Source organism: Haliotis rufescens, unplaced genomic scaffold (assembly GCF_023055435.1).
Source record: "Haliotis rufescens isolate VD_foot unplaced genomic scaffold, xgHalRufe1.0.p SCAF_18, whole genome shotgun sequence".
Lineage (NCBI taxonomy): Eukaryota > Metazoa > Mollusca > Gastropoda > Lepetellida > Haliotidae > Haliotis > Haliotis rufescens.
In genome coordinates this window covers 1,702,408-1,727,545 of record NW_025963868.1, presented here as the reverse complement: position 1 = coordinate 1,727,545, position 25,138 = coordinate 1,702,408, and the positions used below count along the sequence as shown (strand labels likewise).

Below are 25,138 nucleotides of genomic sequence, written 5' to 3'. Positions count from 1 at the left end.
CGTATTTAGTATTGTAACCGGGGTTGTGTAGATATAAAGGGAACACAAGACACAGGCTACGGATGTGAGTCTTTATTACTTTGTCAATTGGTAGATAGACACCCTGAAACACATGTATAGAGAATAAATACTAGTTTAGGATACACATATCCCAGTATATAAATAAATACAACAAATTAACATCACAAACCATTTCAAGTACAAAACGAGTAATTCTAATATCGTTCCAAAGAAACATACGCAATAAAATATACTATACAGCAATAATGATATTTTCATCAACACATTTTAATTGGGGCAACCATCCAAGAACGATAACTCCAGGATAAGATAAACAGTTATCATTTGAGAAAATGATGACGAGCAACGGATTTATTTAAAATTACACTGTATAGTTTGGCAAGTAATAAGTGGTTACACAACATTTCCATAAACATCTATGTTAGCTTTATATAGTCTGGCCTTTAAGCAGCAATATAAACAAAACATTTGTCCAGCTTAGTTCGTTCCTTTTCCGAGTATATGAAGCTAAACACATCAGCCCCGGTTCGTTCCCCACCAAATGTCACCTACAGTGAAATATCTGGTCACATTCAGCATTAGGCATCATGTTAAAAAAGACAGCATTAAATATTGAAAAACATGGTCGGTTTTAATTACTGGATGGTTTAAAATACAAAAACAATCACAGCTGCCAATGAAAGCAAAACCGGGGGAACAACTGATTCTGATTTGGCGGTGAGGAACCTGAAGTGCTTCCCATATTTTGCATACTAACTCAACAACTAGCCCCTATATTGTCTCGACAATTTGTCTAAATGACTAAAACAGGCAATTGCGAATGATGTGATTCGGGTGGATGTGCAATTAAGATGTTTAAATGAACAACGGTCGGGTCACGGAACTGTGAGACGAATTGTTCACGTGACGAGGCTTCTGCTGCCTCTTGTTTGTCCGTCCCGGACGGATATTATTTCCACAGGTTCTATTATGTATTATGCAATGTTAATGTTAAGTATCTTATTCAGTTTGGCAAGCTATAAGTGTAGTTTGTAGTTCATGAATTGAGACTGAGCATCACATGAAACTATATTCTGAAACTATACTCTGCAAAAAAAATAATGCAAAAGTGATTTCGGGAAGTATATCTTCTATATCATATGAATAATTATGCAGATGGTAACCGATTTTTCAGAATTGGCGCACATCATTTTCCATATAGCACACATAGAACAGTAGATCTTAAGGTGAAGATCATCTGTGTCAGTATCACGTATGGCATACGGCCACGGTTAAGTATGGGTGTTCACGATGTCTTAATAGGCATTTACATGCCTTTACACGAAATTACATATTTTCTTAAGGATATAATAAAGTCATATTCTATATCTAGTTTTGATTGTTATTGTTCCTTTTTCATGTAATTCTCGGAATGAATATGACAATTCTTCTGATCTTCTGGGGGTATTTGTAAATGTAACGTGGTCGTATATGCACCTTGTATAAAATTACAACAATCTGCAACACGATACTGCATACAGAGCATATCATAACTATAGTTTTATACGATATGTTATGTATACAGTTATACACATAGTGTAATTTTATTGCGGATAATCCCCATCAAAACTTATTGTAAGTGTCAGTCAATATTTTACTGATCAGTCAGACATTGCATTACTTTCTTGATTAGTTTAAAATTCATAATGGATGATATCACTTGCAAATATATTCTATTGGTTTATCGCCATCATTTATTCTATCCATTATGATAGACTATTCGTTTATGCGAGTTGTGTCGAGGTGAAAGGGGGTCTAACTTCGCGTTTACGATTATAGCGACGTTCATGCTCGTGTGTGTGTGTGGATTTTCGTTCCAGGTCGGACTTAATCCGGTTTTATAGTGTCAACAGCCCACTGACATAGATAACAAGGATACTCGACTCAGACAGAGTATATCGATTCCGAGCCGACAAGCCCATGTTTTATCCTTTTAAAGTACTTTGATATATAACGGCCGGGATCAAAGCCGACCTTCCATCCTCCAAGCATCACCCACTGGGTACAGCTTGTGAAAGCATACATTTAGAACAAATCTTTGAGATGAATCTGCATACTGATAAAACAAATCTTTTTAGCGGCATATGTTGGATGTGTCTGCGCATTTGCTTAGCCTGCACTGTCGACACATGACATCTATATTAAATACACATATCCTTTATTAATGTCGTTTCTTATTATTCATCAGTTTCTTCCGTCTGTATTGCAACAGGTGCAACAGGTGCAACAGGAAGCCGACGAAAAAGGGCAACATCAGGTACGTGATGCATGGTATTACGTGTATGATCAGGCGAAAGTAGATGTCATGCCATTTCAATATAGGATTGAGGTTTAACAGAAAAGTTGCTGGAAATATCTTATTTATGCTTATACTTATGCGTATAAAAGGGTGAGTGAGTATGGTTTTGAGGCCGCTTTTAGCAATATTCAAGCAATATCACGGCGGGGGACACCAGAAATGGGCTTCACACATTGTACCCATGTCGGGAATCGAACCCGGTCTTCGGCGTGATGAGCGAACGCTTTAACCACTAGGCTACCCGACCACCCCTATTATATATTAGGGATTTCATTTGGATTTATACTTTGGTGAAACTAAATGGTAGGTTATGAACTTTAAAACAACCGACCAAAGACTTGTCGACTAAAAATCGGGGACATAAGAAACAACCCTAGTAGTTGATAGCATCGGCCTAGGACCCCTCAGATTTCTGGGACCACTCAGATTTCTGGGACCAAGATGGCGGCACATCCGTTTCCGGTCACGTGACCTGCGCAGTGCATGATGGGATACCTGCGCGCGTATGCAAGATGGCGTCACTTCCGTTTCCGGTGGCGCGCGCCTGCAAGATGGCGTCGCATCCGTGTCCGGTGGCGTGCGCATGCAAGATGGCGTCGCTTCCGTGTCCGGGGATGGGGGGGGGGGAAACCCGGAGAAGCGCCCGTACAAGGTGAACAGGATCGACATTGAAAGCAGCGCGTCAAAAATCTTTTGTGGTTGTGGTAGTTGTTGTTCTACACATAGACGTGGGGTGGTGGTGGTGAAGGGTGGGAGGGAGGGAGGGAGGGGGAGGGAGGGAGGGGGAGGGGAGGGGAGGGGAGAAGGAGGAGGCGTTCACGGTGTGGTGGGGGTTGGAGAGTCGTCAAAGCAAAGGAGGAAAAGCTGTCTTTCGGGAGAGATGGGTGGCCCTGAAAAGGGCCGTTGGAAAACAAACTGGAAACTGGAAACGACAGGGAACGGCAGGAACACTGGAACACTGGAACACTGGAACACTGGAAAAACTGCAAACGATGGGAAACGGGTAAAAACAGTAGGGGACAGCATGGCCCATGCGTTAGTCACTTTGTTCAGATGATATCACTTCTCCATCCTCTACTTCCATCTCATCCTCGGACGGAAGGTGTCGTCGGCGCTTTGAAACGTGTTTTCGTGAGGGGCTTCTGTCCCGTTTTCTTTTCTCTAGACGAGGTGTGATGCCTGCACGGAGTTGTGTGAGGCATTCTTTTAGGTCGAGGACATCGGAATGCATGTCTTCGATAAGATGAAGCACTTGTGCCACGGGTGTCACGGGTGCCACGGGTGCCATGGGTGTCACGGATGCCACGGGTGTCGACGTGGATGGTGTTGCTAACGTTTTCTTTCGACTGGGTTCTGGGCAATCTGCAGCGAAATGACCCAGGGCTCGACAGTTGTAACAGCGGTCCAGGCGATGGGGAGTCTTCTTTCGACTGGGTTCTGGGCAATCTGCAGCGAAATGACCCACGGCTTCACAGTTGTAACAGGGGCCCTGGTACTGCTTCTCCTGCTTCTCTTGACTGCTCATCTTCGGACAGACATAGTGACGGTGGCCTTGATCGTGACACTCGAGGCATGTCACTTCAGGGCAGTACAGGTAACTGTGACTGTCGGTCTGGCACTTCATACAACTGTATTTAGCTGGCATGATGGGTTTCATAGAATGCAGTGTGTGTGAATGGCTTCGCTCTTGTTTTGTTTTTATAGCAGAGGCACTGACACCCTGCTTCCTGATTGGTTCCCCAGGCAGCGCCCCCGATTGGTTCGTTCCGGGGCCGGGCCTGCACCTCGGTTTTCCAAAACGGACCGACCCCTGTGTTTCTTTTCCATAGGAAATGGATTTTACCATGGGAGAGAAAGCACAACCCCTGGTTCGTCCAATCAGAGTCACGCTTGGTCCGAGCGCCGTTTCTGATTGGTCGATAACCCAGGCTTCCGATTGGTCCGATTTCGATCCGGTTTTTATCGGGGTGTGCATTTCGATCCTGTTTTGTTTTTTTCTTCATCCTACAGACAACATAACACGATTTCAACTTTTTAAAACAAATTTAATCCCCCTGATCACATGAACCAACACCACAAAACAAAAGTCACAGGATGAGGGGGGACATCCCTGTGATTTTGTGAACACGAAGGGGTGACCACGAGGGTAGGAACGTCTGGCCACTTTGAAAAAATAAAGAAACTTTGTCACTTGGGGTGAACAAGACACTCGACTCTTCGTTTCCGTGCTTCTTGGGACACCAAACGTCTGTATTTTTCGTTCACTTCTCCATCAGGACAAAAAACGCACAAGTATTCGCAGGGGACTTTGGCGTGCTTCAGATGTTCTTTCCAGGGTTGGTCTGTGGCTTCCCATTGGCGGAGTGCCACACCGCAGCAATATAACAGGTCACACAGTCACCTCGTCCTGGATAGAAATAGCCAGCCATGGCCATGTCATAAGGGGTCTGGGTCATCTGTTGAGGCCACGTTTGAAAAGACCTCAGGCGTTCTTGAAATGAATCATAGTGGGGGTGAGAAGGATGACACAAGGTGTAAGAAGGAAAAGGTCCCTCCAGAATGTCACGGAGTCGCCATGTGTCGTCCATCAAGAGTGTGTCGTCCATCAAGAGTGGACGTTTTCTCGCTTCTTGTTCTCTCGCCTTTTCAGACACCCACTCGGAATCGGTGACGACATCTCGGGAGGATGACATGGTATTCATAGAACGTCTTTGCTCCATGATGACGGTGACTTCACTGAAAGAAGGTCTGAGGGTTCGCCTGCTTTTATGAAACTCTACACCCTACTCCCTTCAACGGAAGGTCATGACCTTAGCTTCCACCTCCTCCACCTCATGACGTGATGTCATCCTGTGTTTGGGTTGACGGACACACGGCATGATCCATGACATGATCCATGACATGACATGGCACACGGGGAGGGGTGTGGGGATGGATGCGTCCTGGAATAACTGGCACCAGGCAGCTGATCTTTCAAGCATGGCCTTTCTCTTTTTATTTTAATTTTACATTTTGGTGTGCACTGACAGACAGACAGACAGACAGACGGACAAACGACGTCCACGACATCTCAACTCAACCTCTACCCTCGGTTCGGCACTCTATCGGAGTTGAGATCCATCAAGACACAAAGAGTCAGTTCAATCAATCACTGTTTAATCATGAAAAAAACCAATCACAACCCGATACAATGGAAATACGAAAAGTCAATGGAGGAGGGAGTGCGCTATGTGTCACTATGCTGTCATAGGTCAACATACTACAAGTACAGTCTATGAGCTCCAGACCACAGGTATGACACATCACTTGCCCGCTGTTGCAACTGATGTATCTTAACATGTTGTTGTGTCGGCAAACACGACATTCGCGTTGTAGGGGAGTGAGTTGAGCTTCTCCATAAGGATCCGGGTCAACGTTGTCATGATCATCATCATCGTCGCAAACCATGGGCGTACCTGAGGAGTAGACATGAACCTCTTCCGGGGATGCTGGTGACCAAGAAGCCTCGAGCAGGGGGAGCGTGTCCAGATCCATGGAAGGGAGAGTGGCCAGCTTGAGCGCTTCATGATCATCGAGGTCACCCGTCGCCATCGTCACAGGGGCATTCGGTGAATAGGTGGGCTCCCGAGGGGTTTGTTCCCACCACTGTTCTAGCACGGACTGGGCTGAACTGACATCAGGGGTCCTGTCAATCATAGGACAGAGTCCATTTATGATAGGAATAGGTCATGAATATGAATCACATCAAGAATGACTGAGACAAAGAAGAGCAGGGTACTTACAGTTGTTCTTGAGGAGAGATCTTCAGAGATAATTTCTTCCGTGATCGTCTTTTTGCAGGCGTTGCAGGTGTGGCAGGTTTCAAAAAGGATGTCCCCATCGTTTCGATGTCTGTTGTCGCTGCAGCAATGGTTGCTGTGGCTGCTGTGGTGGTGGTGGGGACTGGCGCTGTGGTGGTGGTGGGTGTTGCCACTGCTGTGGGGGTCACCACGGCTGTGGGTTTGCTCGTCTTTTTCTTCTGGATCTTCTTTATCGTCTTCTTCGATGTGCCTTTCTCGGGTTCAGTCAGCTTCCTCATCTTTGAACGTATCTGTTCGCACATCAGTTTGTCGCCCTTCGCACGTAACTTGGCGTACGCGTCGTCGGTCTTCATCTTTAAACACAGAAAGTCGTACACTTCACCCCACAGTTCAGCAGTCATGTTCCCGTTCCCATCTCCACTGCTTCCTTGACCACTCATGTCGTTTCGTGTCTTGTCATTCAACCGTTTCGACATGATGTTGTCCGGATGTTCTGTTCGTCGTCGTTGTTGTTGTTGTTGTTTCTTTCCAAGTCTTCATGGAGGTGTGCCAACACTTGATGGTACTCTCTCCAAACACGTGTTTCTTCCAGATAAAACGCCAACAACCAACACAACGTAAGGAACATCAATCAGAGCGACGATGTTGTTGCTTGGTCCGTTCAGTGAAAAGTGATGACCGGAGAGCATCGGTCGTATTAAAAGCCCTCGAGGTCCTGCTTTCTGATTGGTCCGTTCCGCTGTCTGACTTTCACCTTGGTTTTCCAAACTGGACCGACCCTTGTGTTTCTTTTCCATAGGAAATGGATTTTACCATGGGAGAGAAAGCACAACCTCGGTTCGACCAATCAGAGGCCACCCTGGCACGAACACGGCCTCTGATAGGTCGACAACCCAGGCTTCGGATTGGTCAGATTTCGATCCGTTTTTTTCTGTAGGGGTCCACGTCGATTCAGTTTCGATCCGCTGTCATGAAAACATTTATAGAAAGTCGTCTCTGTACCCAAAGGGGAGCGTGTCTACAGGTAGCCCTGTGATGTCGTCGTAGACGAGACGTCGCTTGTCGTACACGGTACGATAGTCTTTTCGGGTGGGTCGGGTCACGAGTGCGTTTTCGTGCCGAGGTCCTTTTCGAATGATCTGATGAGGGTAATCCAAACTGATTTTCTCCTCCTCTTTCCCAGGTCGTTGCCCCAGTATCAGTCCTTTCATGGTGTCAAAGTTGAGATGGCGTTGGTTTCGGTAATTCAAAGTGAACCCTCGCACTTTGCAGGTCGTGCGCGTTCCATCGGGTCTGGGGTTCATTAACTCGTAGCCATAGTTTTTGGGACCTCCCGACACAAACGTCCGTCCAGTTCATCCGTAAATTCACCCAACGAATGGCCCAGCTCTGAATTCGCGTCGTGGGGTCGATGAATGTAAATGACGCTGTCCGTGTCAAAATACAAGACCCTGCGGCCCACCAGGGCAAGGGTCTCGTACAGCTTGAGACGTGCTTGGGCGGTGACCCAAGCGGCGATGGCGACGTTGAAATGAGAATGAGGGGTTTGGTATTCTTTCTGATGGGTATATGTCACTTCCACCATGTGTTCGTTGACAACGGTCACATCCTCGATGGTATTGCGTTCATCCCTCCACAAGGCAAAGTACTGTACAGGATCGTTCATATACACGTTCTGACTGTAGTCTACCCGTTGTCCAAACTTGCCCCAGAGCGAATTCAGTTGCATCTTGGCAATCGTGCGAAGTCCTGGATTTTTCTCGATGCGATCCTTGTCCAACCCAATGCCTTCTTTGTCGTAGATCTCCTGGATGTAAGCGTCTTGATCCGTACATCCTTCGGGGTATCCGCTGGCTTCGAGCTTCTCCTTGAAATGTCAATCGATGTAAGTGTCAAAGAGTCCCACTTGCTGGGTGTCGGGGTCATGCTGTGCAAAGGTGTCAAAATGCCAAACGTCGTAGATCTGAAGCACCCGGTAGTCATACTTCTTCACGGCTTCCTGGAGTTCTACGGAGGCGTACGTCCCCACCCATGACCTCTCTTCGTCCGTGTGTTCGCAGGGGGAGTCTGACCGGGTATCGGCACACGTACGGCACAAAGGACAGAGCAGTTTGCCACCCGATCTGTAAGGCAGTAGCGGATGGTAGAGTCGTTTCGGGGGTAGGACAGGGCATTGGATCAGGCCTTTCAGTTCAAACAACGTGTCCACAGGGGGTTGATGGAGAAGGGTCGGGTGTCCCGTGGGAAACGCTCCGGTCTTACAAATGTAGGGGTAAAGGGAACAAATATCGATGTACTTGATGGTTTCACCTTCTTGGGCTTCGTAGCATAATCGCGTCGCATTGGTGCGTCCTCCATAGAAGGCGTCGCAAGGGTTGAGCGGTCCGGGGACGTGGATACAGCGGGGTCCCTGCAAGAAAGCACGCAGAGCAGAGTCCTCCCGTTGCATTTTCGTAAACTCGTGCTCCCACAGGGTGACGATTCGTTTCACCTCAGGGTGTTGACTCAAGAGACTCAAGCGGTAGTGGGTGTCGGTGTAACGGGCTCCCAACGACGAGCCCAGGACGGGATGCGGTTCCCCACGTTGGGTCTTGTGACAGACCTGACACCCGTGCCAGAAACAGCCCAGGAATTCGTAGACGGTGCCTGTCACTGGATCGTAGCCATCCACGGTGTACCGATGTTGACCCTCTCCACACGTGAACTCTTGTTCACCTCCATTCCTGGCGTGCTGGAGGTGCAGATGGGGGTCCGTTTCCATCAGATAGTGGAGCCAGTGCAGACAGGCCTGGGAATAGTTTCTCTTGGGTTGGTAGCCTTGAGGTGGAAGAATGGCGATGGTATTGGGTTTCAGGTCGTGTTTTCGAAAGGATTTCATGGTGAACGCTGCAGCTGTCATCACTTCCACAAAGGGATCCATGCCCACCGAGTGGATGGCGTTCTGTCGGAAGTCAGCGCATCCCCGTCTCAAAATGTCCACATCGCTCTGGCAGTAAGCTAAAAGTTCTCCTTGTAAGTCGAACAAGGCTCCTTCTTCCACTTTTTGAGTATGCCACTGGAGGAAGACTGTGCGTTCCGCGGGAGACATGCCATCGGGATCGTACGTGACGACTGGTGGATAGGGACCTCTGTAGGTCTGGTTGACTCCCGTATTAAAAAAGTGTGGAAAGTACCCTTTCTTCATTTCTTTCAACCCAAAGCTCTTGGGAAAGGCTTTCAGGGGGTAAGGGATGAAATTTAAGCTGTCTTCGAAACACAATCGTCCCAGGGTCATCTGCAAAATTTGTTGGCCATGTCGAATCTTGGTGGGGAGTGTCACCAGGAGGGGGGACAGACCCTTCAGGACTTAGTGTAAATCATACGATCGTGCATTATGGGCCATCACATAAATGCGATCCTCCTTCGGGACTGTATGGCAGGGGGTGTTCTTGTGCTTTGGCTTCTTTGTTTTCTCCACTTCCATGGCCTCTTCCCCCTCTTCCCCCTCCTCCGCCTCCTGCTGGGGTGATGCATGTCGTTGACGTTTGGTAGCGTACTTTCTTGAGGGGGTGCCATCCCGTTTTCTTTTTTGTTGTTGTTGTCTTTGTGTTGTCCCCTTGCGTGTGCTACCCTCCTCTTCCTCTAGGTGGGGCTTCTTCTTGGGTTTTTCAGCCAACGTGGTCAACCGCACACACACATCATGTCGCGTGGTGGGGCCTCGAAACACAATCTCACGGCTGGGACCATACCCTTCTTCTCTCCATGGACAGTGTTCGCACAAGTTCTTGCTCACTTCACCGATGCATCGTCCACATCCTAGTTGCACCACGCACACATTTGGAATGTGTTCCCCCGTGTCTTGCATGCATTCGAAATCGTAGAAGACGTATTGGACATTGTCTCGTAGGGGGTGTTGTTCCTCTTCCCCCTCCTCCTTCTCCGCTTCCTCTCCCTCCCCCTCCTCCCCCTCCTCGTTTTCTTCACGGAGAGGCATCATGTAACAGCGATGATCTGGGGGCATGGGTTCTCGGCACACCAAGCAGGGATGTTCTTCGTCGAAGCACTCGTGGTGACCCATGGGGGTCTCCAAGACGCGGACCAGCTTTAAGCAGTTCGGGCACCTGTGAAGCGATTGACAGGCGCTGGGTTTTCCCTCTGACGGTGACTGGAGATGCCGGGTGTAACACGATGGATTGGGGAACCAACCTTGACAGGTCAAGCAAGGGATCCCGTGCTCTTCCTGGGGTCCGCAATAGTTAGAGTGGAGGCAGCGGTGACAGCGGTATTCCTTGGTGCAGGGATGGTTTTCGGGATGGTCGTAACGTTTGTCGCAGCGTTCGCAGTAATGGACAGAGCCATAAAAAGCGGACATGGACGTGATGACATCGTAGTGCTGATCATGATGGTAGACATGCAGCACCGTGGCGTGGGGTGGAGCCTCATCACACTTGTACAACAGTCTCTGGTCCACCTCTTGACTGTAGACTTTCAGTTGATAATTCAGGCGGGTTAAGGCCCGTCCCACGCGTGCGAGGTCGTCCAGCCCCCGACAGGGACCTTCGGGCAGGCCAAGGCGTCGAAACAAGGCCCGTGCCCGTATGCCTTGAACGTCGACGCGATCCGTTCTCGTCAGTCTCTTTCGCTGGGCGCTCCATGCTGGGGTCAGAGGGTGAGGTTTCTGGTCATAATGCTGTGCCACCACCAGGGCCCGTGTCAAACAGGATTGATCTTGGTTGTTGATCCGTACGAGGCACTTTTTGCGTGTTAAAAAAGCTTCGAGCCAAATCACGTTTTTCAGTCGGAGATGGCCACTGCCCGATCCTAGCCTGTCGGGATCTGCGACGTGTACTAAGGTCACATCCATGGTGGCATCGATGTTCAGGTCTTTGTTGGACTGTTGGACTTTTTCCACGGCTTGCAAAATATCGAGCCCATGGAGATCTTCAAAACGTCGAAAGGGAATTCGTATGGGGGTGTTCAAAGCGGGATGATCGATACCTAGACCAATACGATCTCCCTTCTGACTTGACATCTGTTCATAAAAGTCATCGATCACCCTGTCAAATAAAACTGGCAGTTCCATGGGGACGCGTTCCGGTGGTACGGTGTCCAAGTAGTCTGGGTTGAAAGTCAAACGATAGGTATGATTAGCGGTTCTTAACCGTCTGGAGCGGGTGATGTCTTTCCTCTCCAAACGATAGGGCGTACTTTGGTTGCTTGTCATGATAACGATGTGTGTCTGATGAACGTCTGTACTCTAAGAGGTGCTGAACGTCTGATGGGTGGACAACCCTTCCCCAAAACAGGATCGAAATCGGACCAATCCGAAGCCTGGATTGTCGACCAATCAGAAGACAGCAACGACCAATCAGAAGACAGCACCCGAACCGAGTTGTGCTTTCTCTCCCATGGTAAAATCCATTTCCTATGGAAAAGAAACACAAGGGTCGGGTCGTTTTGGAAAACCGAGGTGCAGACCCGGCCCCGGAACGAACCAATCGGTGCGCTGCGTTTTGGACCAACCAGGAAGCAGTGAGTTTCGATCCGGTTCTTCTCCTATAAAACAAGCGTGGATTCGAGTGGATCAGTGTCACTAGTGAAAAAGATAAAATCAAGAATGGCTGAAACAAAGAAGAGTGGTACGGCGACGACGCATGGCGAAGATGTGGTGATGGATAGTGCAGAACCTCGTGGATGTTGGAGTAAGAGTCATGCCGAGGAGGCGGTGTCACTGCTCAGTCAAACGCCATCGCACTATTATCTACGCTTTGAAAGAAGACTCGCTTCGTTTGAGGCGTGGCCCACGCAAATGTATCAGACTGCTGAAGAGATGGCCCATGCGGGCTTTGTCTACACTCAGGGTGCTGATGGTGTGTGCTGTTTCCAATGTGGGGTGCGGCTGAGACAATGGGCACCCGAAGACAATCCTTGGGTGGCACATCACAAGTGGTCCCCAGACTGCGATTACCTCAAGCTAACCGGGCTGGTGAAACACCAGAAGCAGAGGTACACGAATGACGTAGCGCGGCCGGCTGCCTAGGAGGACGTTTCCCGTGTCCTGCGTTCCCGTTCAAGTTCCTGTTCAAATGTTTTTCTTCCCCAAAACGGCCCTTTTCAGGGCCACCCATCTCACCCAAAAGACAGCTTTCCTCCTTTGCTTTGCCGTACAACGACCATCCAAAACAAAGAACCCACACCCTCCCCTAGACCTCTTGGAGGTACACGTCTAACAATACAATACATAGATATAAATAGATATAAATAGATCAATAGATCAATAGAGACACGTAGTACACCACGTCAAACATCACGTGTGCATGAAAACACCTGTCACAGTACGCCTGTCGACCTACACGAGTGTCAACACCTCGGTATCCTTCAATAATAATAATAATAATAATCATTTGAAAACACATACACGCACAGGGCACAACGTTTGCATGTCAACACACAAAGTACATACATGACGTTCACATCGCGACACGAAGTCCATGACGTGTGCAAACGTCACGCAGGTGTATTGATCTAAACTTCTAGTAACGTCTGTTTGTAGTCACGCGTGGCACAACGTTTTGCCTGACCACACGCTATTCTGTTTGAAGACATACACACACACACACACACACACACACACACACACACACACACACACACACACACACACACACACACACACACTCACACACATGACATTCCGATTGGCATGGGAGTGACACAACGTACATCACGTAGGCATTCCCGCGTTCATGTCTACCTATGAAGGTCTACCTTTCCTTTAGCATTCAGACGACCGCCTACCTCAAAAAATACCAAGGCTACCCAAGAAGAAAAAAACCGGATCGAAATCGGACCAATCGGAAGCCTGGGTTATCGACCAATCAGAAGCCGCGCTCGGACCAAGCGGAGCTCTGATTGGCCGAACCGGGGTTGTGCTTTCTCTCCCATGGTAAAATCCATTTCCTATGGAAAAGAAACACAGGGGTCGGTCCGTTTTGGAAAACCGAGGCGCTGACCGGACCCCCGGAACGAACCAATCGGAGCTGCGGCCTGGCGAACCAACCGGGAGGCAGGGTGTCAGTGCCTCTCCTATAAAACAAGAGTGGATTCGAGTGGGTCAGTGTCACTTGTAAAAGAAAGCATCATGATGAGTAGTAGCAACAACAACAACACCGGCAACAACATCAAAGAAAACTGGGATCTAGAGATCACCACAGTGGCACAACCTTTGCCCGGGTGGAAAGAAACATCACCACCACCACCACCACCACCATGGTCTCCAGCGTGGCAATGTGCCAGGTGCCATGGGGGCCTGCCCGTCTATGCCCTTGGTACAAGGGTACGGGATGGGACTTTCGAGTGCGTGTACTGCGGCACTGTGCTGAAGGACACCTACGTGCGTCGGTTAACGCACACCAGTAGGTGTCCTGTCAGACGCGACATGAAAGCTCATCCGTGCCTTTGTACCATGGGATGCACATGCATGTAAACATCAAAACGGCCCTTTTCAGGGCCACCCATCTCTCCCGAAAGACAGCTTTTCCTCCTTTGCTTTGACGACCCTCCAACCCCCACCACACCGTGAACGCCTCCTCCTTCTCCCCTCCCCTCCCCCTCCCTCCCTCCCCCTCCCTCCCTCCCTCCCACCCTTCACCACCACCACCCCACGTCTATGTGTAGAACAACAACTACCACAACCACAAAAGATTTTTGACGCGCTTCTTTCAATGTCGATCCTTTTCACCTTTTACGGGCGCTTCTCCGGGTTCCCCCCCCCCCCCCCCCATCCCCGGACACGGAAGCGACGCCATCTTGCATGCGCATGCCACCGGACACGGTTGCGACGCCATCTTGCAGGCGCGCGCCACCGGAAGCGGATGTGACGCCATCTTGCATGCGCGCGCAGGTATCCCATCATGCACTGCGCAGGTCACGTGACCGGAAACGGATGTGCCGCCATCTTGGTCCCAGAAATCTGAGTGGTCCCAGAAATCTGAGGGGTCCTAGGCCGATGCTATCAACTACTAACCCTTCTTTTCACAAACTGTAAAGTTTTGTTTTGTTTATGATTGTTGTTCTTGAAGTCAAATCCATGGCGGATTGGATTTTAAAATATCTAACTGAAATTGATATGCGTAATACTTGAATATAATATTAAAAAAAGAAATTGTAAGTGTGTATTTATAAATTCTATGCTTTCTTTAGTTCCTTTATGTTTTTAGATGTGTTTACCTTGCACAATGTCGTCTATATATGGTTTATGTTTCATTGTTACAACGTTTAGCCGTTACACTATCGCACACGCTTGTAACCTAGATTTGTTCATAGCATGAACGTGCAAATGCAATTTCTACGTAGTGAAACAATCGTAACTTTCTTGCCGTCTGATGAATGAACCTTGGGTCGATTTCTAAGAGACTGGGGTTCACAAACCCCTCAGATACAGAATTTGACGTTACCTCAAGGCATCGCCCTCAGTAGTTTGATATGAAGATCATGTATGTCAAAACATGATATGGATGCTCTGTAGCCAAACCTGGAACGTTTCAACAGTAAATCAGTAAGGAACGGTGAATAAGTTAAAATAGTTAGGTTAGAAAATCGTGTATGTTATATATAGCTGCTTCACAAACCTCGTGTCAAAATCAATGATCGTATTTAACCTACAATTTAGCGATTTCGTCTCTAAAGTTTCCTTGTATGTTTTAGGTGTGGATGGACAGCTTTCCTGTGGTAAGTGTGAAGTTATTGTATATTTATCACTTGACAAAAGCCTTTGCACATCAAAGAAACATGTTTGTCATAACAGAATAACATAAGTATGCTATTTAAAATGGCTTTTTCGCCAGGTGAAGCGAGCAGGTGTTTTACAAACTGGAAACACATAAGTGTTCTAAAAACCAACAGGGCAAATTATGAACCAAACAGTCTCAGAGGGTTTTAGATCATCACTGAGAGATTCCTAAAAGGAACGAATGGTGTGGGTGGGATTGGGTATGACCGTCAACGCAACCGCGTCCGTTGTCGCAACCATGCAGTGATTGGACAACACAGGGGTATCATATCAAGTATATCTTTTCTTTTCCTCTTCGGGACGCAAAAAATATGACGTCACATATCGGCTGTAGAAGAACCCTGCCAGATATGAACTCTATGTTGTGCCTTAAACTTGAATCAGTTGATTTCCATGTGCCTACAATGTACTGTCACACATACTTAAAATGTTGTAGCTACGCCTTCTCTGCATTTTGTTACCTATAATTGTACATGTCATAGTTTCAAAATGCTTGCCGACAATGACTGTGAGAGAAGTATTTTTCATTGAATGTAACATTGCGTTTGAATATATCTCATCAATATATCAAAGGGAAACATTTCAGTTTGTGCAGTTGTAATACTTCCTGATGACATGTTTTCAGGAAAGGAGAGTGACCCTGATGGGAAGTATGATATTTTTGTGGGGTAACATATCGAAATATCTAGATCAGGGGGGATATTGAAATTGAAAATTTATCTAAAGACATACTAACCTACCGAGAAGAGCACATCCGGCTAGACACACATTAGAAAAACACCCATTTGAAAAACACCCAATCCTGATGAATACTGTATGTAAGCAAGCGCATGTCATTAGAAAAGCTTACAGATTTTGCGAGAAGTTGGCCGTCCGTCCGCACTTTGTTTTTGACTGTTTGACTGATTATAATCAATCTCGAATATCTACCGAAACAGATTCCATAGGGCGTAATTGTGTGAATGGGTGACTGAATTGTTTTTTGACACTGCTCTACCTGAAGCGCCGCCAATCACACGAATTTCGTTAAAATTCAATGTGACAGTCATAGATTTGAATAGCATTACGCATAGTCTGGGTTTAACGTTGCGTCCAAGATTTTTGAATTTATATAGCGACGTACATGCGTGCGTGCGTGTGTGGCTGCTTGTACTGGTCAAGACTGATGCCGATTTATAGTGCTAGCTAACTTAGATACCATGCCGCAGTATTACCCCTTAATGCCGAGCGCCAGACAGGGTAACAACAAGTACCATATTTTAACATTGTTTGGTATGACGCGACCGGGGACCGAACCCCGGACCTTCCGCTCTTAAGTCGAATGCTCTACCACTAGATCACATATTCTGTCTCATACGATTTGAATACTCATTGGACTGTCCTCATTTGTCTTTTATGATAACAGTTTTAGGTCACGGTAACCCACTTTCAATGAGAAGCTTAGAGATAATTTCGTCGTTACATTACCACAGCTCATCATGTTTTCGTTTTGGGGACTATTCTTGGAAAACAACTTCGATTGACAGCAATTCACTCTCAAGGTCTTCCACTATTATGTCCATGATAACTCAATAAGTGTTTACTTTAGTTTGATGCAATTTAGTACATATGTACTATACTGAGGGTGGGGCATTGAAACATGTTGTGTGGCCTATTGGCATGTTTTCCCAAACCAGAAGTGTTTATAAATAATAGTTAGAGGCTCGGGGTCAATTCATAACATCCTGATTCCAACTTCCTTGGAAGTATGACTGCCACTGACAATGCATACACAAATACTCGCTGCAGTGACAGGTGATCATTTATGTACTTAATGTTAACAAGACACTGACAGTTCCATATTCATACTGTTTAAAACAAACAGATAACGGATCAAATATCTATTATATATTGATTACAGTCTGTTTAAAACCATGTGTTCCTCACATGTACGTGATGAAATTTGTTCATGAAAAACATGTACCTAATTGTAGTAACACTGTAGTATTTCGTATACTTTCTAATGCGCAATAAAAACTATACCTATATATTTTGAAACTGTTCTCAATAGTTGCCTGCTTTATCGTGCATGTGTAGAACTATCTGGAAAGTAATATCTATTTTTTTTGAATTCCTAACAGTCAAGCCGAACCTGAAATAGCTTCAGAACTTTATTTTCATTTTGTATATGAGGATGAACAGCCTTCTGCCTCTGGTACGTATGATAGTGTAACGTACAAGGATGGCCTTGTTTTGACGATATGATATCATTTAGGGTTTGGGTCGGAACAGAAGTGTTAAAAGATTTTGGCGACCAGGTAATGTAGCTCAAATATATCTTTATCTAAAATACAAATAACAAAGATAATTACTTCTCATTATTTCAATAGCCCGTATATACTTAAATCCAGTGATCATAATGAGATATTAACTTGTCTATGCTTACCCAATGTGTTGGAAATTTCGACGGCGCACCTGAAGGAAACACATGGGTTCCCCCTCTTCCTAAACCTCGCGAGGTGACGTCATCTTAAAATTAATAGTCGTACTAAGTTGTGCCAATTCAAAAAAAAGATACTCCCTGGCTGGATCGCTGTTATGTATCTCCTTTGTTGTCAAACAACACCCAACCCTCCTGTCCTGAACACTAGCACGGTGGTGATCTCTGACCTCTTTAGCTGAGACGCTGCGGCGAATGTGAACTATTACAGGACTTTAAGTGTAACGGCTTCTCCGTTCCTATCCGTTCATAGTGTTAGGTAGTTATAGAAAAACCCACGAGGTACGAGTATATGTCACGAATGAAATTAATGTTTTAAGCGAGGAACTTATAAGCAGTGCATATAAATGCCAATACAAGAAAATAACCAGTCTAGATCGTCCGCCGAAAGAGATTAAACTTTGGCATTGAGGGTAAAATAGTGTGTGAACATTATATGAATGAACCACAGAAAATCGTCCATCGTCCAATCGAAAATCTGCAATCATAACATAAAATAACAATAATCAGTTTTGGCTTCGACCTAAATATGCCTTGAGCCTGTCAATGTGGAATTTTGGTTTCAAGTATCCCCTCTTTTGATAATGTAATTTATATTGATACTGGGTAAATACAATTTACCCAACCCTTGTCCTATGAGCTGCAAAGGGTGTATCTATCCCTTTGTTTGAGTTAAAGTGACAAACAAGATTCTCTGCTGTGAATGTTCTGGTTATGGGTATCAACATCACATCTGGTCTTCTTCTTACTGCTCTATTTTTTAGCATCTTACAAGATAGCGTATATCCAATTTCAAACTACTTAAAAGTACAGGTGGTTTTCTTGGAGTTTTGGACACCTGTAATGGGGTGTAAGAGCCTAATGGGCCTCCCCAATGATCGGTTTAAACAATAACTGGTCGCCATTGATAATTTCAAAATGTTTCATAATATTGATAACTGACAAACGTCTATAATAAAGTGATTAAAGTCTGTTTCAAACCATGTGATCTTAACGTGATTCTGAATTATAAATGTGTTCATTAAAAGAATGTACCTAATTGTAGTAACACTGTAGTATTTTATACTTTCGAATGCACAATAAAAACTATTGATATCTACTGAAGGTTTTCTGAAGGTTTGCGTGCTCAATTGTGCAAATAAAGAAAATATGGTAAGTACGTGTAATTATTGTCAAATGCCCTACTGGAAATAACTTCAAACCCATATTATTTATTTTTGTAGACGCGGATGAACAGCCTCACGCCTCTGGTACGTATGAGTTTATGCAATATTAAATCTATAATAATATTACGATACGATAAATATACAAAAGAAGTCACCTCGCAGGAATTACTTTTAGTCAGCTTTGTTCATCGATGTGGTATTTACTTTATCAAAAACTGAGGCTTTTTTCCTTCTCGCTTCCTCTAGTTACTATAGTGAATATAAATATGCCTTATGACAAAATATGACGTTAAAATATTAAAATTCCGTTTATTAATCAGGCGGTGCTTGAGGACACAGGGGTATCATATCAAGTATGCCTCTTTCGGAATGACCTTGATCAGCCATGTCAGCGGTCAACGGCATTCTCAATGATATAGCCTGAAATACAGTTTGTTTTTTTATCAATAAAATCATGAAACACAATTTTGAAAGGCAATGATATAAAGAGAAAACATTACCGTTATTTTTGTGTGGAACCTGACAGATCCTTCAACAGATGCAACCATCGGTATTGCCGTCCCTAGTTGCATTGTTGGGATTGGTGTTGTGGTTATTGTAATCAAGAGGAAGCGCAACTCCCGTACTGAACAAGGGTCCGCTGGTCCAGATGGTAACTCTTCGGGTATGTTAATGTCCAAATAGTGTGAAAGTATTATTCATTTGATAACATGACAAAACAGGCCAAACATAGGTGTTATCTGATTTCCAACCATTATATAAGTTTGGTTTCATTTTTACCTCTCTTTATGGCGTACCATTTGACTACCTTCCGTAGTCTTGCTGAATAGAGGTCTGAAGTATTTACAGAATATTGAAAATAATAATAACACGACAAAACCCTTTCCATATTCGTAAGAAATATCTGCTAAAAGCAGCGTTGCACTTCGATTGTCAGAACGATGACACGTAAAAATTTGAAAGGCGTAAACACTTGCGAAAAACATGATGCTAATACATATAAATGCCAATAATAATTTCTGATGGTCAAAAGAACCAGTTTGTTTCAGTTTTATAACTTACAGAGTGTAAAACCATGCATTTTTGCACTGCAATATTTACAGAGGAGACAATTCCCGAATCACATAAACTCGCGGGACATGAGGATCAAACAAGTGACCCAGGTAGGTAATCGTTTCCCTCAGAAGGTCAGTTTTACAACTACATTGTATAAAATCATACATTATTTGTTCTGTAATATTTAGAGAGGTCCGGATTCACATGAACCAATAAATCAAGTGGATAAAACACATCAACCAGGTAGGTATTCGTTTCTCCAGAAGGTCTTTGGAGTAGGTATTTTGTAAGCACTTTTGCTCAAAACTAGATATGTTCTGAGAGTGGAGCTGAAGGTCACATTTAATGAAATAATCATGACAATTTATACCTGTGACAGTGCTATCTTAGTTAGTAATGGAAACTTCCCCGAACTGGATGTACCTGATCTCTCTGCCGGGTAGTGTTGATATGATTATAATTTGACTGACATCAACACAAGATGAAGGTCATATGTGGTCACATTGCAAAACATTACATAAACCTTTTGAATACTAGTACTCAGTGTCATTCTTACAAAAGAAAATCAAATTAAATGCAACCCTAATGTGTGTGTGTGTGTGTGTGTGTGTGTGTGTGTGTGTGTGTGTGTGTTTCTGTATACGTTTCTAAAATGTACCATTTCTTTATATATGTGTATAAGAGATGGCCAGAGAAGCTGGTAGCTGAATTGTCATTATTGCAAGTAAAATCCCCTTAAATCATACCATTGCACATAATCGTTGACAAATGCAACTTTTTATTTGAAGAAGTCATCATCACCATGATATCCTACCCTTTAAGAAAGTTTTTCAAACTTTTGCTTTTTGTTTTTTCATTGCAAGGATTTATTACCGATAGTAACCTTAAAAGATTATCAAAGTTTAACGGCCATCCTAATGGGGAAGTCACATTGAAAACCACTTAATCCATTTTTAAAGGTTACTATAACCATCTCGGATAAGTGTCAACTGAAGAAGTAGTACATATCCTTTGTCTGGTGTACTTGTGTCATGTTAAGATACATGCAGTTAAAAGCATATACTTCTTCAGGTGTATGTAAGGTCATCAAATACAAGTTTTATTGCTTTATACCATTTCCAAGGTAACTAATAAAACCAGGTATATATATGTCGTTGCTTCTTAAGATTTACCATAATATCATGCAACACATGTGAGTTGATGTTTTCGTAACACTTCGGTATTATTTTCGTTCAAAGTTGTGGTTGAATGAGGTATTTGATCCGAGCATTGCTTGCTCAGTCGTCTAAGGCGCCGCAATTCGACGTGCAGAGTTGTGTCCATTTGGCCTGTCAGAATCCCGGTTGGCCCCGATTTATGTTTCTAGGTTTTTCAGCACCATGCCCGTGCTCCTGGGTAAACGACTGAGACCCAAAGCACTTCGGGCTTTCCTCTTCCATGAAGTTGACACTCCATGATATAACTGGAATACTTTTTACGACATTAAACTCAATACACTCACTCGTCTGTGATACGTCAGTAGGGAGAAAATGGACATTAGGACAGTAAGAATTCAGCTGTTACCATATTCTTGGAAAAAGCATGTCTGAACAGGGGTCTATGAAAAAAAGCTTTCTAACTTATAAATGTCTTTGAAGTTACAGATAATGACACAAATAGGCCTTTCAATGGTAGTAACTGTCATTTCCTATTTTCTTGTCCCGCCTCGTTGTGATTCTATGTTGGTTCGTCGTCTTGACAATGGAACTACATTAAATATGATATATTAATCTTCCCATTTCTTGCAGGCAAACAAACGTGCGAACGGATGAACCTCACTCAGACATGTTAGATCACGTTGGTTCTGCAGTAAAAACCGCTGTGAGGCGTTCGGCAACAGGCACTTTTTGATGCACATGTTGTGAGTTGCGTGTGCGACCGGAGGAGCAAAACATGCTTACCCTTTTTGCAAATAACTTGATGTCATCACCGATTTTCAGTGATTCCCTCAAATCAGTTTCACCACTATTATACCTGTTAAGTCCAATTGAATCCGTTTTGCAGATCATTGAGGCTGATTATTCTCTGGCATTGACATTCTTTATTCATCATGTCACATAATATCATTTATAAACTATATCCATAAGAGTTGGTTATCTGTTTGAGAGGCCGGTAAACATTTTCTATATCCATACCACTGTTTCTTTGTAACAATATAACATGTTATGTAAACATTGAATAATTTTAAAGTCGACAAAACCCATTTCATAATTAAAAAAAATCCACATCGTTGAATTTTGACATCCCAAGCATGTGTCTTTGAATCACTATCAAATGGTGATGATGCCAGATAACTTCTTTGATAGGCATTTAGAAGTTGGAGTACTAAGTTAGGATAAGAATTTATGGATGAACAAAAAAGTTGTTCATCCATAAATTCTTATCCTTACTTATGATGCCAGATGTTTGCGAAAAGTTGAGCGTATCGTGCCCCATTAGTGGCATCTGTCACAAATGCATACAAAGGCAAGGTAACTATTAACGATATAGGGACTTATGGTACAAGTCAAAATAAGGAATTGCTTCAGATATAATCTTTTTCGGTAATGCATTAATTTGGGATTATTGTCCTCACATGGAATGGTGTTTGAAACTAAGAATCGCTTTACTGACATAATTTGCGGAACCTCTATTGCTAGGACCCATATAATTTTTCATTTTTCACATGATTGAGTTAAAGCCAAGAAAATCAAATATCTACTCTTTTCCGAAAGTTAGTTGCTTTTGTACCCTTCAGCAAAATGCTGTGAAGGGATATATTGAATGAAGCCAAAGGTTACTTGGCATTCCAGAAGTTGGTGAATAGATAAGAAAACGTACAACTTTATTGATAAATTCTTTTTTATTGCATGTAGATACGTTACGATGTAGTTACTTACACCGTCATCAAGCTGGAATGACTACAAACAAACTACAGAAACATGCTTTTTGGAGGAAGAGCTACTGCTATTCTCGTAATCCCTCGTCTAACACGCAAAGTTATCTTTGTCGTTACCCATAAAGTTGAACGTTTTCTTATTTTCTTAGTAAAGTCAACAAGCACTTCACTAGAAAGGATGTGTATCTACACAAATGTTTCATATTTTGAAATAGAACACTGCAAACACGAAAACGTCGTTTTTTTCCGTATATGGTCATTGGACGGAAAAACGACTAAAAATTCATTAAAATTGATTAATTGGTCAGCGTCTAGAAAGTGTCCAGAAAAGGGTCGAGTTTTTCAAGCGTAAAATGGACGGAAAAACGATGCTTTTTGCTCCGCCTTGTACAACTGTTAACGGCCAATCAGATGGCGCTGGTCCCCCGACGCACGTGATGTCCAAGGCTTCCTTTCGGACGCTTTAGGTTTCGTATTTCTGGCATGCCTTGCTCTAGTATCCGTCGCGCGCAGTGCAGCGAGATTTGCTGATAAGCTAGTTTTAGGATATGTTACATGTTAATGGAATTCAGACACGCGCCAAGAAGTCAAACCAAACAATGTTACCAAGTTTATTGTGGTAACGGCTATGTACAGTTACCCCTATCGGATAATGGGTTGTGTTTCTTTTGGTAATAACAATAACTAATTTTTTAAAGTGAAGTTTACAAGATATACGACTTGGACGCGAGGTCGGTCACATGACGTTCTTCACGTGACTGTATTCTTGAAAAGGCGTAAACACTGACTACTTCCACATTCCTGGGGAAAACCCTTGGAATTCCCTGGTACGAATTCATACCGAAGCGTGGTTGCAAGCCCATTTAAGGATACCCTCGCTACAAACCATCCCAGAGAGAAAAAACACGAAAAAAAATCCAAACTGTCGCAGTGACAATTTACAGAAATCTATGAATTTACCTTAGTATCTATTTGACACATCTTCACAATCACCTTTCAATGATCGGCCAATTGATCAGTGATGTCAAAGGCTTGAAATAGCCACAGGTTAATTAACAACTTCGGAAATATCTCCCGTCACGTTTATCGTGTCGGCCATTTTGACGTCTTGTACTTGATGTAAATGTATTACGACGCTCTGGCATTGTAATTGACTTACTGAGGTAATTCTGTAAAAGATCTTCTCATCTAATGAGGATATTGTTTGGAATATATTTCTTGTAAACATACTAAAACATATGTTCCTCGCTTTGGGGGGAACTATTATATTCCGGGGTGGCCCATTAAATCTAGTAGTAAGTCAAGGCACCATGCGTGATCTGTTATTTTATGTGTTTAAATTACGATTTGGGGCGTTGATAAAATACACTGACGCAAGTATATTCTATTCAAATCAATTGGACAATTGAATATGCTTTCTTTTACATATTACATAACATCACTCCACAAAATATGAACAGTTGCAGTAACACAATACGGTAATCGCATTAAACATCATTTTCAACTGTACAGTATTTCAGTATTTCAGTTATATCATGGTGTATCAGACTGATGTGGGATAAAAATCCGAAGTGGTTCAGGTCATCCAATGGGTGTTCGGGAAAAGGTGAGCGTATCCTGCCACACAAGTGGCACCCGTCACATACACATGCAAGGACAAGTCAATTGTTCACCTGAACAAAGCACGGAAACACACAATGATGCCCGTCCTCAGTTTTACCGAGCATGTAAATTATTTTGTCCGTCAAAAACATGGACGAGTATAAACAATATGTTCATTCACGTAATACATGTCATACCTTTGACAAAATGTATTGACTCGGAGCATTATTGTGAATCACAGAGTATGCAGTTGAACTCATCACCCATCCCATATTGATAACCCTTCTTGAAGATCTATGAAATCAGAAGCTGCAACACTCTATCTTTTAACTGGCATGTCAGACTTCTATTTCATTACTCAGTTTTATTTGCACGGATTACTATGGAAGGGACATTGTCTCGCTGTCGCATTGACGCCTTTACAAAAACAAGCAAAACGTGTCAAAATTAACAAAAGCGCGACAATTGGCCATTTGTCGCATTGTCGCGTGTTCGCATTGTCGCTCTTTGATAATCCTTTTCTTTATTTTACAAAAGGGCGACGATGCCGTAACGCGACATTTTCAAGGTCAAAATATGTCTCGTTGTCGCATTGTCGCCCCATCACAAATGTGTATAAAAGGCGTAAAGTTCAGTTATTGTTACAGTTAGGAAGTTCAACCTGATAAATGTACGTCTTGAAATGAAAACACAAGTCCGTCCGCAAGTCCTTAACGTTTTATTGTGAGCTCTTCTCTAAAAGTGCTTAGTGTTCAACTCCCAGTTCCAAACACGTAGTACCTCCTCAATAATCCACATACCTCCAGTGCAGTGGTCTTCCGGAAGATCTTACTCTTGACCGTATTAGACAACTGACGAGTGCACGCCTGACCTGTGACCTCGTTGCAACCCTAGTGATGTGTTTGCCGAAGGGAGAGGGGTAGGAAATGTGTGCTCCAGCCCAGCGCAGAGCTCGCGACACACTGTATACTGATGTATACAGTATATTG

At 44.1% G+C, this 25,138-nt stretch overlaps 1 protein-coding gene across 3 annotated transcripts in view; it reads left to right on the top strand.

Moving 5' to 3' along the window:
- The window catches only part of LOC124124606, a 47,163-nt gene extending 24,405 nt beyond the window's left edge, over nt 1-22,758 (top strand). For 2 of the 3 annotated variants that reach the window (XM_048398108.1, XM_048398110.1), the window contains exons 6-11: nt 2,273-2,317; nt 14,845-14,868; nt 18,632-18,658; nt 19,101-19,238; nt 19,678-19,737; nt 21,418-22,758. In XM_048398108.1, the coding sequence (XP_048254065.1) occupies nt 2,273-2,317; nt 14,845-14,868; nt 18,632-18,658; nt 19,101-19,238; nt 19,678-19,737; nt 21,418-21,461 (338 nt within the window). In that variant the 3' untranslated portion in view covers nt 21,462-22,758. Of the gene's footprint in view, nt 1-2,272; nt 2,318-14,844; nt 14,869-18,631; nt 18,659-19,100; nt 19,239-19,677; nt 19,738-19,818; nt 19,874-21,417 lie in introns of all 3 variants that reach the window. The other variant, XM_048398109.1, reaches the window with a different exon arrangement.
- Nucleotides 22,759-25,138: the final 2,380 nt, after the last annotated feature.